Raw genomic sequence first — 15,385 nt, 5'->3', positions numbered from 1 at the left:
AGTGTATTTTAGATTTTTATTTATCATCTTATCTTTAGGCTATGGATTTACCTACTACACTTGAATATATTCGTACAGATATCTGGGCCTTATAAGTTCTAAATTTCAATGATTATTAATGCGAAACAAGACCATAATTTTTAATAGGATATGGCAGTGTCATGAGCTAATTACGCAATGTTGTGAAGTGTGTTTGAATATATTCCAACAGAAATGGAATTTGTGCTAAATGCTAAATTAGAGTTATCATAAGTCATTACAAGCAATGAAACACATTTCTCTATATGGCTAAATGAAATAAAGGCTCAGTCGTGTATTTTTTCCTGTGAAGTGGTTCCCATATTCTAAGTAGGGTTGATTCGTCGCTGGAAACTGCTGGGCAAGAACTTTGTGTTCAAACAAATCGGCTGAATAAACTTCATATTTGACTAATAAATCTTCACTTTTAATTAAGTCAACTAAGAATGCAATATAGGGTGAGCAACGATGACGTCTTTTCATTTACGTAATTGGTGTGGTCACTTTCGTCATTTTCGTCAATTGCATTTTCGTGACAATATACTCATGACAACTATGGCGCGAAATATTATTTCCACCATTCTTATGTCAGACTTTAATTCATGTCTTCAACCTGTCGCCATTTCGTTGCTCTGTGCCTTTATTACAGTGTTTTGTACGCCGTCCGCGGTTTTGTTCCTAGTTCGCAGCCTTCAGTCTTCAGTCTTCAGTTCGCAGTCCGAGTCCGCAGTCCGCAGTCCACAGGTCAGTATTATTTCATGATGAAAACAAACGGGCGGAGGGATCAGTCGATGGCGGTGGAACTAATCATTCGCGCTCTTTATTAATAACCATTTATCCAGACATTGGAGCAAGTAAACGATGATTCTTCATAAGCTTGGTTGGTATGCTTTATTGCGAAACAGGTCTGTCTAATGACATGTTTTTATCACCTAGAAAAATTTGATCTGTTCGGAAATCTGAAGTGTCCGAAAATTTTAGGGAATGATTATCTTCATTTCAGAAATCGCCAGCTGAGCGTGGCCTTCTAAGAACTTCCCATGCAACCATTTCCTCATCGGAAACTGCTAGATGACCTTTTTAGTGCCAACAATTGCAAAAATATCCCTTCCGAAAACGTCAAGAGACTACTTTTCCCTGGTTGCGAAACTTTTAGGTAATGTTTTAGTAAAGAATTCTATAGCTGTTTGGCAAAGTAGAACCGAAATTCTTCGAACAGTTTGACTCTCCCGAACTCATATTTCCCCTAAGATTATCGTTGGGTGCTCCTCAGGTCGATACGTTAACATCGCCGGAACCGTGGACGACCGGCAAAGTACCCTACAGGCAAACTACGATAAAGAAAGGACTCTGCAGAAATTATGTAAAGTCTTTGTTGAGTATGTGCGCAAGCCGTTGCTTGAAGACATTTTCGAACCCAGGCCAAGTCTCGATCGCACTCCTGGACGCCAAATTGATTCTCGTACCGATGGCTATCTATTTATCTTACTAATTTTATCTTATTCTCTTTAGTTACCAGTCTTCTTAATTTAATTTTATATATATCATATTTGAATTTGTTCAACAAACACTTTGAAGATGTATGTTGTAGCTTAGAAACGTCAAGTCCAAAGTAAAATGAGTTTTATCATTATGTTTGTAGCCGCTGTTTGTTTTATGTTTTTTGATTACATTGTCATTGAAAGTTGACACGATTTCTGAAAAGTCTCTCTTGCTCGCCCTCCGGTCAGTTCTAGAGAGGCTCTGCTCGCAGGGTGACGACAAAGTTGACATTTTTGCCTTTCACCATTATCGTTGTCGATCTGTGTTTTCAAACCACCTACGACGAGCCTTAACCACTTGTCAGTTCGTAACGTTACAAATGGTGTCCAAAGTAAAAGTCACGATAATAACTGCTCAATTAACTTCATTAAGCAATAATGTCCATGCCACGACAGCACTTGCAAAAGTGCCTTAAAGTTAAAAACCCGGCCTGTGTCCTTCGAGATTGCTGCACTGGCGTTACATTCTACTGAATTATATAAGGCCAAATAATCTTCTAGCTACCCACGTATGATGCAGAGTCTGGGAATAGGCGAGTGCTCTCACAACTGCGCTATATAGTTATTTTCCACAATTTTAAATTCGATAATTTTTAAATATCTCACACAAAATTTCATCTAAGTAAGGTTTCTTTTCAATGTTTTTGCAAGTATGATAAGCACTTTTTAGGTATTTCCGTTAGGCGAAGTCTGTATTGGCAAATTAATTCGTCATTCACCGTGGAACGGAGTCTTCGAACGTGTGCAGTACCATAAGTTCACCTGTTCGAGAAGTTTTACTTCGTCTTATGTTAGCCAACTACTTATTACTCGGGCCCGTAGGGGTACGAGTTATAAAAGACGTTTGATTTCAGTTTTCGTGGCGGTGTTTGATTGGGCAATGCACAATAGAAAGCACGTGGCGGTGTTTTGATTGGGTAATGCACAATAGAAGCCACGTGGCGCTTTTTACATTGGTTATTTAAAGCAAACACGTAATCCAAGATCATGAAGAGCACAGTGATGCGTTGTTTGGGATTACTGAAGATCGACGTTGCGTTGGCTTAATCGATTTATATTTATATTTATATTTATTTATATTTGCCACACGAAACTTTACAATGATAAAATCAACCAGTAAGAATGTATATATACATATATATTTTTTGACAGTGTAGCGAGGATACCCAATAGAAGCTAAAAGCTTATTAACACTGGGCACCTCGATTGATACAGTAGATCGTAAAACAAAAAATAATAGCCGGTGGGCGAGTTTAATTTAGTGTCCTATCGAGAAGAATTTTTTTTAATGAGGTCTTAAAGCTAGGATAACTGCTGGACAAGGTCAAATTACGAGGTAGAGAATTCCAAACTTTGGGACCTTGATGTAAGATCGTAAACTGCTTAATATTAGTTCTCCAGTAATGTGAACAGTAATTGGCAGCATTCCGCGTATTATACGTATGAATTTGTTGATGAGTAGAGAAAAGATTGTCAAAAGTGTTAGGGAGGAAGTGATTTTGATAAGAGTACATAAAACAAGCCACAAGGAAAGCATTTATGTTAAAGATGTCGAGGATGTTAAGGCTGTAAAACAAGGGTCCAGTATGAGCAAAATAATCAACTCCACCTATGATTCTAACGATACGTTTCTGCAGGAGAAGAAGCCTGTTTAAATTAGAGGGATAATTTGAGGACCATACAATATTGCAGTAGTTAAGATAGGGATATACTAAGGTATAGTATAAGGACAACAAGGATTTCCGAGAGAGATAAAAACGAGATTTCTTCTTGGGGCGCTCAAAACACATACAAAGAAAGGCCATAGGCTTTTCGCGGTAGACCCACACTAAAAGATGTCAAGCGTCAGCTTTGAAACAAGTCGTTCCGCGAACTGAATGAAACAAAAATATACTCGAATGTAACTGAAATGGACGCAACTATTGAAAGTGATACAAGTCAAAATACAAATTCTTTAATGAGCAGCGAGTACCTTATTGAGAACTACTCTGAAGACGACAGCGACAACGACAATAACTCCACAAACAAATGGACGCCGTATTGGGATCTTCTGAAGACAAAGTAAAAACATCATTGGCACAGCGAACAAATGGCCTCACGCTTGTACCATTTTCACCGCGAACAAACAGCCTCCCGCTCAGTGTACCATTGACTACGGAGATAAGTTTTTTGTCTATTGCGTTTTTCAGTTTGTTGTTGTTAAACAGTTTGTTTCTTGTAGTGGTCTAGCTTCTATCGTTTGTTCAACTAGCCATATTAGCGATCGTTGTTCACTGCCATCTTGTGTATATAGTTCTGTTCTAGTTTTACAAGATTTTATGTCATCAGTGGAGACTGTGATCAGCTCTTTAGAAAATAAATGTGATGTACTTTGAAAGGCTGTACAGTTATTTGATTCTCAACGGTAATAAAGACTTGATTCCAAAGGAGAAATACAGGTCTCAATAAGCACAAGTGTGTTTACTTTAGTTGTGATTTGCGTGTGCATTGACATAAACGTGCCCGAGAACCGAGCAGAATTACAGAGAAAAGGCTGAGACGTCTATTTTATAACAGCAGAAAAAAGAGGAAACTTGCTGGAACGTATTTGGTTAACAATGTACCACAGTCATCCACATTTCATCGTATTACTAGCCAAGAAGATCACTTGCTCGTAAACACAACGTGGTATGTAACACTTTTCCAAAAGCGTGGATGAACAGGTAAATGCAAAATGTTGTTTGAAACATCGAAGCATGTTCTTTAAACTTAAAAGTGTGTTTGTATTTTTAAAAGTATTAGCAACACTTGTACTATCCAGAAATCAGGAATACCCGGTACGATTTGTAAAAGAATGTTGTTGTTTTCTTTTCTCAGAAACGGAACGTATTTATTTTGAATTCAGGGTGAACTATTTACACAGTGAGATAGAGTGACGAATAAAAACAGAGTTTGTAATTGGAAATCAAAACATCTTCGAGATACAAAAACAAACTTGTGAACACGTAAACCTCAAATATTGCAAATCATAATGCTGACAAACCCAAAAACGAAGGAAATGGATCATGAATAGGACGTTTTGGATATCTGAATGACTTTGGGTTAGATTAAAGGATATATTGTTAGAAATTCCCAAGGTATCCCTTTTCGTGTTAATTAGTAATGCAAACAAGTCTTAGTAATAAATTGGATTAACGAGGCAAATTTAACGCATGCAGTCATCAGAAGATTCACGGAAAACGGAATTTGAAATGTTATGCAGGGGTAAGTATTTGAAGGTATTTGTAGACTTTATGCTTCGATGTATTGTGCACATAAACGAGTATCTGTTCTTCTCTTTAAATGAGATTTTACAGCACTATCAGTAAAACCGGTTAATGTTACGTGACCGTACTAAAAAGGCTACTCATGTCGCGATAGTTATCTTCGCGTTCTTTGTAGTCGGCCGTTCAAGGTCATAAAATCAACGGGTTTCTTGTACATAAAACGAGGACATGAAGACTTTGTTCCTAGATCTCAGAGTATAACGTACACCTGCATTGGCCAAATCTGTCATTAGTGCTAAAGAGCACGGTGTAATGCTTACCTGCTACATGGTAGAACCTGTGCAACTGGCTATTTTAATAGACAGGGTCTAGCTATAAAAGCCACAGTTAGTTGTCCAAGGTTCACTTGGCAGTTTGTCTTCTATAGTAAATCAACTAGCTGTTTGCAATTTGTCAAAGTTCTCCCCCTCCCTCCCTCCCTCTGGAGATGGGTTGTATTTATCGCTTTGCCGTCATTAAAATTGGGTCGCTCCTACGTGGTGTGGTTTAAGTCTGCGCAGCGACTTCCCCCAAGCTTGTTGGCTCGTTGCCTTTGTACATTGCTCACTAGCCAATACTCTTGTCCGACCCAGCTCTTCCTGTTTACCACTCAGCTCGTAGTGCTGGAGAGATCTTTCTAACCAGCCGCAAGGCAGTGTTTCCCTCAAAAAACCCCAATACGTCTGTTGTCTAGTTCCATTGCGCCTTGCGTTATGTGTTTAAAAGCGAATTATGTATGTTGATACCAAGGGACAGTAACATTAATGGTTAATATTCCTTGACAGGCTAATTCAAATAAAAAATATTTCTCTTTGAAATGTTCAGTTTGTAAGTCGCTTTAATACTGCATTCGCTATCAAGCGCGGTGCGAGTCAACAATTAAAACAAGTGATTTTAGGAGAGGATGGGAGAGAGAGAGAAGAAAAAGAAAATTATTTACCAGCAAAAGGTCTGTCCATATAGCAAAAAAATGTGATATCGGTCTTGAAAAAGCTGCCCTCGACCTGCGGCCTCGAGCAGCAATTTCAAGCCCTCGGCCACAGTTTTTCTCTATACGGGCCTCCCAGCTGGCAAATAACATATTTATTTTGACAATTGGGTGCATGCTACTGTGAGTATTTAAATTACAACAAATGGTATATTTTAAATACTTGATTCTCGTGCTATGGATTCATTTGGCATGGCCATCCTCAAGGGACAGTTTTTCTCTATACGGGCCTCCCAGCTGGCAAATAACATATTTATTTTGACAATTGGGTGCATGCTACTGTGAGTATTTAAATTACAACAAATGGTATATTTTAAATACTTGATTCTCGTGCTATGGATTCATTTGGCATGGCCATCCTCAAGGGACTTTTTACTTCTGAAAGTATTTTCAAGAGTTGAGATATAGTGCACGTCTTCGCGTGTCGCGCACGTGACAAAGTGTTTTTTTACGTGCATCAATTCACGAAAGTTTGGTCATCTTTGAAAGATGTTTATATATCTCACCTTCATTTCTCTTTCATTTTTTTTCTGCAAAAGATGTTTCAATGAGTCATTTCGTTTCATCTTAAACCGTTCAATTAGCGTTTCCTTTCTGAAACACTGAGCAAGAATAACCATCGATCAGTAAAAAACAATGTGCTTTTCTCAAATTTTACCTTGTGTCCAGTGGTCATTGTCGCCACCTGTAATGAAGATAATCTGGGTCCGGGTATTCACTACATACACGGTCGAACATCATGAGAATCGCAATGTAAGGCCGATGTAAGAAGGACTGACTTCTCTGTTTTCTTTTCTTTAGTGCTAAATTAACGATTCACCACTGTACTTTTGCAGGCCCGAGTATAGGCTACTTGTAGCCTCTTGTTTTCATTAAAATAACTGAGATCGAAATCTACCAAATGCATGCACACAAATATAATTATAGATGTTAGAGCGTGAGTGAATGCCCCTGATGCTACAGTATTTGTTGAGGAGGGGCATTGGCATTTTCCGTTTTTTTTGGAATCCGATTGTGGCCTTTTGTTAGATCGCGTTTTCGTTTAATAATAAAGTAAAATAATCTTTTTTTTTGAGTTTTAGTGCCTGTCGCGGTTTGCGGTTTACGGTTTTTCCAGTTTTAGCATTTGTTAATTGGTATTTGGTCTTCGCCAAAATTACAAGCGGTTTTTCTGTCTTTGGTATGTGATGAGGTTTCTGGCTATTGGCGGATGTGCGTGTCACTGAGCTGCGCGCACATTCTACAACAATGATGACATTTCGTGTGAATTATAATTAGCCACCTGATACAGACTCAAGTTCGCGTGCTCCACGAATTAATAATGAATTAGTTCGATTGCGGTTTTAAAAACTCGGTTTTGATAGTTTTGTTGCAAATTGCGGTTTTGATCAAGAGTACGGTTTTTTTCAGTTCTGAGTGATTTTTTGGTGCATGCGGTTTGGCGGTTTGTTAAAGACCTCGAGGCCCTCTTTTTATTTTGTTGTTACGAGTCAATAGGTCAAACCAGCATGCAAAAAGTGAAATGTGCGTCCTTGAGAAAGAGTTTGCTTAAATAGGCAAATGAAGTGGAAGCGTGATTCAATAGCTTCACTTTGTTCCATGTCCTCACACAACACCATTCTGGGTTATGTCAAAAAAATATGTCAAGTACACACGTAAAATTAAACATGTTATTTGGACAGAGGGAATCCCGAACCATCGAGTTTGCATTCGAGTTCGAGTTCGAGTTAGACTTCGAGTTGGACTTCGAGTTGAAGATCGATTTAGATATGTCATAAAAATATAAAAAGGAAGGAAATGGGTCATAAATATGAAGTTTTGACTATCTGAATGATTTTGGGTTAGATTAAAGCAGTATATTGTTTAAACTGATCCAAAGCTACATTATTTCTCGTGATAATGAGTAATGTAAGCAATGTTCGCACTCATGAGTCGTAGTAATAAATTGGGTTAACCAGGAACCAGTTATTTTAAAGCTAGTACTGGTAACTGCGTGGCATTTGAAAGTAAAATAGGCATTTGTAGACTTAATGCTTCGATGTATTCTGCACATGGTGGCTGGGCAGTGTATTGTGGTCGAAATGATTTAATGACAGGACCGGTAACAACGAGAACCCGTCTGGAATTGAGGATTTACGCAGAAGACATAACCGCTTAATTATTAAACTACATTAATTTAACAGTTATTTTTGTGGCGATTGCAGCACAGGGATCAAAACCACCTTAAGATCTATGTCGCTAAGTGACAGGTTATGATATTTGAAATATCCACTTTGAAAAGAAAACTTCAAGTTTGCCCCAAAGTCAAACAAGACAGGGCGTCAGGGTTTTGATGAAACTAATTACTAGGATTAACCATTAACACGAAGCTAATTTTTTTCCCATGAATGAATTTAGTCTTTCTAAATTTCCTTCAAATTTAGCGACCTGTGTGGAATCAGGGAGTATTAATTTTAAATTGCATCTACGTGTTCTAAATGAGGCAAGGCTTGATCTATTTTAAATAACTCCTCCTTCTTCTAAATACTAACTGAAGATGAAATGAACCATACACCATGTATTTAGCCACGAGAAACTCTAAAAATTAACTAATCATTAGCGTTCTTCATTAATAACCATTTGGGAGACATAACTTTGGTTACGAGTGCCATACGTTTTTTTTCTTTTCTTCACGTTTGTCTGGGATAGTAGATCTTCTGACTCTCAACATTGAACGACGGCGCGGGACAATTTTATGAACGCCATGGTTGCAGGCTATTAGACTATGCTCATTAATTAATGCTCTTAATCCATCATTCTTGAACAAATTCGAAGATTTTTAGTAAGAAGTTGGAAAATTATTATCTTCTAAATAAGCTACTTATCAACCTGCAGGTGGCAGAAGAAGCGGCAGCATACATGATACATTTCGTGCGTGTTCCAAACGCCAACGCTGGAATACGACGTAGCTTCCTGTTCCTTTCAATGGTCAAAATAGGATCACGTCTTGTAAACATTGCATGCATCAACGATGATTTCGCAATAGCTTGTTATCAATTTAAGGTACTTGGACTTTGAACATACTATTAGAAACTCCAGTTATTGTATCAAGAAAATTACTCAAAAACGTCGTGGGAAGTCTTGATTTAATTCTTTTGTCCAACTTTTAAATTAATACCGTGACACAGGGGAATCTCTGTTTTCATTCATTACCTCATTACCACCAGCTGTACGCTTATCGCTATCTAATCAGTCAGCCAAGTGATAGAGAACTGAACATATGTTTTGAAAGTGCATTACATAATGAGCTATCTGTGATAAATTGAACCCGATACTAAAAGATAATCTCGATCCGAGCAACGATGCTTTGAAAATCCGAGGTTTTGCAAAGAATATGTCAACCTCGTTCCCAGAAGGAAGAGAGAGGACCCTGGGAACGAGGTTGAGAATTAATGTAAGGAATCATTAGCGCTTTTGCGCGCCATCCAAGAGTTTATCAGTTTTTTGATGGCCAATAACTGGCTCCTTATCAAAGCTCTAAGGCTTAAAGCTGGAGATTTAACCAAGTTTAACATGCACGCTCTTTTACCTTTTGAAGTGAATTTATAAATAGCACGATACCTTCTGTAAGCAAGTCGTTTATTAATGTAACAAAATGTAAATAAATGATTAAGTCAGCAAGGATTCTTATCCAGAGCTTATCACTATAAAATCAGTATTAATTGTTGCCCCTAAAGACTAGACTGCAGTGAAATTGTCTTTCGAAGCCATGTTTATCTTCTTCGCTTGCGAAAAAGTTCACTAATTCGCCCCGGGAAAAACTTGATCAACTAGCGGCCATTTAGAATTTCTTCTTTCCCCAATCGTCATATCTGCTTTAAAAAGGGCTTTGGTGAACAACTCGGGAAGAATGTACTGAGCGACTGTCCGCATGTGGGTTATTATATTGCAGTTGGTAAACGTATGGATGCTAAAATAGAACCACATAGGGCGCGCAGTGTAACCTTTGCGATCTGAGGGAACTATAAAAAGAAAACTACTGAATTAAAAAATAATTAAATAAAAAAATAAGTAAATTAGCAATAAAATATAAAAAATCTTACGGACAATCTAAAGCTCTCTAATACTAAAACCATATTGAGCTCCTATATTATTCCCACGGGGAAAGTCAATTGGTGGTAGCTTTGAAAGTTCTCACTATGCTGAGAGAACTCGAGATGGTAGCCTTCTGCATCCTTCTCAAAACGTCATAGCCCCTACTGCCAAAGAGCTTCTTCATTGTCAGGTCTACATTCCTTGCCCCCCCCCCCCCCCCCAGCACGTCAATTATGATGTTACATTGTTAAACGTCATAGCCAGGGTACTGTTTCTTTAGCTCAAATCGCAGTGGCCCGTACTTGACCGTCTTCTCCTCGGACTTCTTTTCCCGATGCTCTATCCACGGACAGGACATCTCCACAGCCCACACCTTTTTATTCTTGTGGTCCACAAATCGAGCGTCCACTCTGTAAGCCTTGACAATGGTGTGTTCCGCATAAACTGGAACATCCCAAAACGCTAATGCCTCAGATGACTCATAGATTGGTTGGGTACTGCACACGAGTACCAGGGAGGGACGGAATCAATTAGCCACAGATCCCTAGTCATCTCGAAGAAGAGAACTTTCAGTGCTGCGTTGTGTCTTTCTAGATATTTAGACTGGGCCAGAGCAGAACACCCTGCTAGCACATGCAAAAGAGTTTCAGGAGCTTTCCCACACAGTCTACACGTGATGTCACAATGTGCTGCACCTGTGTTGTGGACCGTGTACACCTTCGTGGGCGTAAGCTGCTCGTACAATTCCATTACCCCAGCGATGGTATGGGTAGGAGCACAGGTCCAATCACGCAACCACGCAAAGCATCCACTCTAATTTAACTCACTGTCCTGCCACCTAGCCTGTAAGAATCGTCCATGCCACTTCTCCTCTTTGATCTTCTCTTTCAGCTTCTCCATATCTGCCTTCTTGAGGTGTTCTTTCACCTCTGGCCCTTTAATCGCTCACATACCGACACGACGATTTAGGGTACTCCAGAGACAGGCTCATACCAAGTTCCTCAGCAAACTTATGCGCTTCCTTCATCGGCGAAGTGTGTCCCTTCTCTACCGCCCTCTCTTCGAACTGTTGCACTGTTCTCAAAGAGGAGAGGGATCCATGTTCTGACATAGGTTCATTGCCGCCTTGATCTTGGTCAACTTGTATTCGCGCTCAACGGAGTGCAAGCCACGCCCTCCTTCTCTCTTGCCAAATACATTATCGCCGTCGACCTTAAGGGATGCTTCCCACCGTTTTCACAGATGATCTTTCTAGCTTCTCTGTCGATAACTCGCAATTCTGTGATTGGCCAGTGTTGAGTCCACATCAAATAGATTAGGACTGGCATTGCGTACTGGTTGCTGGCTCTTACTCGGTTAATATCTGACAGAGGACTAGACCATATCACCGATAACCTTCTCAGATACACCTTGGCTGCGCACTCACGAGCCAGCTTTTTATCTTGTGTCACTGTTTCTTGAACTCCTAAGAACTTACATTTGTATAACTGGTCCCTGGCTTGAGGCTCTCAACCACTGATGACTGGTCCAGCTTCATCTCCAACGCATCTTGCACTTGGTTGCCCGTCTTGACATGGAGGACATTCCATTTCTTGGGGTTCCAATGTAAGTCCATATCATGCATAGCGCTGCTAGCAGACCTCAAAACTCTGTTCAGCTTGACCTTAGACGATGCGAACACCTTAAGATCGTCTATATATAACAGGTGGGTTACCTTTGTTCCTATAAGCTTCCAAAGCCTATATTCCTGGGTGGCACCTAGTAGCCAGGCTACTGGGTTTAGGCACAAGGTAAAGAGGCGCCGACAGAGGGCGTCGCCTTGAGGTAACCCCTTGATAAACCGGATCGAACGGGAGATCTCAGGTCCCTGCTTCGTGACAGCAACAATCTTGGTATTCCAGCTAGCAGCGAGATGACTAATCGTTCCAAATAACCACTTAGGAAAGCGATGAATCCTCATGACTTTAGCCAACCAGGTATGGTCGACCGAATCATAGGCTTTCCTAACTACCCAGGCCATGCTAAGGTTTCTCTTACCCCTGTGGCAGTCAAGAGTCACCATTCTGTCTATAAATAGATTGTCTGTCGTGCCGCTACAGCCAACTCTGGCGCCTCTCTGTTGTCCCTCCATTAGATTGAATTCTTTCAGGTGACTATCCATAGGGCTTTGCAGGCAGGATGTAAACCACTTGTACATGTATATGTTATTCAAGCACGATATAGGCCGTTGGTTTTCACTGCAGAAGTTTCGGTAGGAGGCTTGTTTTTTCCCTCGGTGAACCATCCAGGGTACTCCTCTTCATTCTCAGGGATCGCCAAGAACGCCCGCGTGACTCCATCATGAAGCGCATGCGCACCCTTCCACCAATAGTTTACGACTCGCATCCGTGAACATCTCGCCTCCGACAAACATTCCCACATATTTAAGCACTTGAGAGGTTCTGAAAATTGTCGCTCCCGGTGTTCAGAAGACTGTTTTAAAATCCTCGACTCTGCTTCCACACGTTTCCAATTGAAAATCAAAGAAGCCATGCATATCCTTTGGGAGCAGCCATCTCTAAATTCCCAAGTCAAACATCTTAATTTATCCCTTTCATACTAATTAGTTTCTTTTCTTAGCCTAAACAGTTTGGTTTTTTCTGTTTTGTTTCGTGGTTGGGTGTTTTTATTTTATTCTGTTCTCGCCTTCATCCTTAATTATTCATGTTATATCTCACTTTGTTACACTATTTATTGCTCAACTTTAGCTTATTTCTCATTTGTCAACTGACGATGGATGATGTTTCATCCGAAACATGTATTGATTAAATATTATTATTATTATTATTATTATTATCAATTTTCTCACGGTTAACAGAAACAAAAGACAGAATAATATCATGCAGATTCCACGACCAAACAAATTATTGATTATTTTGACAATATGCATGCACGTGTCACCAATTTGTCACATTTAATCAAAATAACAAACAAACTGCGGTTATAAACATAACGAGACAACGCACGTTGTAAAAATTTTTGCGAAACGAAACGTCAAGTTCATAAAAAGTTTTACAACATGTGTTGTCTCCTTATGTTTATAACCGCAGCTTGTTTGTTATTTTTACTTAAGTTGAAATGGCCGAAGAATAGGAGTGTCTACGATGTTGTCACATTTAATTTGAAATTGTACAAATTCATTTTTATTGCGTTCTTGTGTACGGTTTTCATTTTTGATCAAGCTGTGACGCGGCTTTGAGGTTTTAATTTGTTCTTCTTCTTTTTTTTCTTCTTCTTATTTTTTTTATTTATTTTTTTTTTTTTTTGGTTTTTTGACTTCAAATAGACCACGGTGCCCCTCTCATTTGCCGAGGTAAAGGTGCATACATCATCGTCTGTAATACCCTTGTAAGAATGCCACAATGCAAAAAATTCAGCCCTAGTGGGAAAGTAGGGCAATCGTCTACTGAGCAAACGTCATGTATTCCAACCCGGTACGCACAAGTACTTATCGAATCGATGACAAACTGACTATATGGGGAAACATATATTGGGAATCGTCTCATTTTAGAGGCACCAGGGAAGACATCCCAGGGGCTGAAGTTTCTCTCCATCACGGCTGACAGTCGTTGAGGAGACAGTTTTATTAAAGCCACCCGTATGCAGAAATCCCGGGGATGTGTCATCATGGTACGGCGTTTTGGCAAAGCATCCAGAGGTACTGCGACTGGATCCACTCCAGTTCCAACTCGACAAACTTGTCCCAAGAGTAACTACTAAGGTTTAGCTTGATGGAAATAGAACGAATTTTAAATAACATTTGTTTCACTGGCCATAAATTTCTAATTTGCCAATATGACTAATACCCACTGTTGCGGCGGCATTCTTCATGAATGAACTCTTTTGTTTTGGAACATTTTTTTGTGTGTCACGCTTGCATGTCGTTTTCATTATTATTCTGTTAGTTTCTCCTGCATAACTTTGTCTATTGTTCCTTAGTTCATTAGTATAAATTCGCGTCTTTGCTTTTATTCACTCTCGTTTTTGCTTTGGAGGATACAGTTTTAGGTTTTGCGTTTTTTTTCTTACATCGCTTCGTTTGTCCGTTTTAAAGGCCATATAACGTTTGTAAGTATTATTTTTTGGCTCGTCTTTTCTGCTTAGTTTGTTATTTCTATAATCTTGTGTTTTGGTTCGTCCTTTTGCTGTAGTAACTTGTATTTTCCTTGTTTATTTCTCTAGCAACCGTATCGATTATTGCTTTCGCATCGTTTATCGCAACGTTCACCGCATCGCCTGTTCTCTTTAAACTAAGGATATTTGACATTAAAGAAGAACTTTAGTAACGCGTTGGAGCAATGGTTTTTGGCCCCTTCATTCGTTGAAACGTTAAATTTGATTATAATGGAAGTCGGGAGCCGTTACGGACAAACTTACGAGGACGAGCATCAGTCGAAGGAGATTATTGCTGGTACAGTTCAAAGTGCGAGGCCAGAGCGACGCTTAGAGAAAGGATCGGCCTATGTCACTCGACTTCGATGGATGGATTGTTATTCGCTGCAACGAAAGGTTAAACAGCAGATTGAGCGAATTACTGAGAAGACTGCAAATACGGACGATGTAAATTCTGTTGAAAACGAGTTATCCGCGTTTCGCGCCACCAGCGAAGAGTTGAAGAAGGTGGTCGCAGCCCTTATGGATGACCTTGAAAACGATGAAGATGTCAACGCAGCTAGTGACTGGTACGTTGAACAAAGCACCGAGATGATTAATTTTATCGAACAAACAGAACGGTGGATTTCTTCCGCGAAGGAGAAAATAGAAAACAGCTTGGAAAGCCGATCAAATTGTTCAAATCTTACTGCCTCGTCTCGCCTCACAAAAGGATCGTCGACTAAGTCATCAATTGCCTCCGGTCGGGCGAAAGAAAGAGCCAAGACTGCCGAATTCATGGCGAAATTTGCGATGTTAGAGCGTAGACAAGAATTAGAGAAAAGAGCTGAGCGTTTACACTTGGAAGAGCAGCTAGCAGTGGCCCAAGCGCGCGAAAGGGCGTATGCTGAATTTCAAGACCGTGATTCTAGCTTTGAGAGGAAGTTGTCTGAGGCAACCATTCATCCACCGCCAACAGCTATGCAGGATCCACAGGTCAATCCGCTTCCTCGCTCGAATTCTCCGCCCGTACCTCACCCGTATCACTCGCCTGTGCAATTAGAACCAGTTGCAGCGCAATGCTCATGGCCGAACCTGTTGGCTCCAGAGTTTGAAGTGAAGCGTGGTGAAAACCAGAACATTCCCAAAGGCTTCCGAGAAGTTCTCAGCCAGCAAAACAGATTAACAGAGCTCTTGGTTGAACAGCAACAGCAGACCCTTCTGCCGACATTAACCATTTCCAAGTTCACCGGCAACCCCCTCGATTTCTTTACGTTTGTCAGGACCTTTGAGTCGCAAATTGAGAGTAAACTGAAGTCAAACGATGTCCGTCTACGTTATTTGGAGCA

The 15,385-nt window shown here is 40.0% G+C and overlaps 1 protein-coding gene across 7 annotated transcripts in view; it reads right to left on the bottom strand.

Moving 5' to 3' along the window:
• The window catches only part of LOC138004182 (uncharacterized), a 15,397-nt gene extending 6,024 nt beyond the window's left edge, over nucleotides 1–9,373 (bottom strand). For 2 of the 7 annotated variants that reach the window (XR_011123760.1, XM_068850628.1), the window contains exon 1: nucleotides 6,490–6,737. Coding sequence is in view for 3 of the 7 variants with exons in the window: in XM_068850628.1 (XP_068706729.1) it covers nucleotides 6,490–6,507 (18 nt within the window). In the remaining 4 variants the exon portion in view is untranslated. Of the gene's footprint in view, nucleotides 1–5,124; nucleotides 5,258–6,337; nucleotides 6,434–6,489; nucleotides 6,753–8,699 lie in introns of those variants that run through there. The other 5 variants (XR_011123763.1, XR_011123761.1, XM_068850629.1 and 2 more) reach the window with 5 other exon arrangements.
• Between the last annotated feature and the right edge of the window lie 6,012 nt (nucleotides 9,374–15,385).

This window comes from Montipora foliosa, chromosome 5, assembly GCF_036669935.1.
Source record: "Montipora foliosa isolate CH-2021 chromosome 5, ASM3666993v2, whole genome shotgun sequence".
NCBI lineage: Eukaryota > Metazoa > Cnidaria > Anthozoa > Scleractinia > Acroporidae > Montipora > Montipora foliosa.
This window is presented reverse-complemented; position numbering and strand designations above follow the sequence as displayed.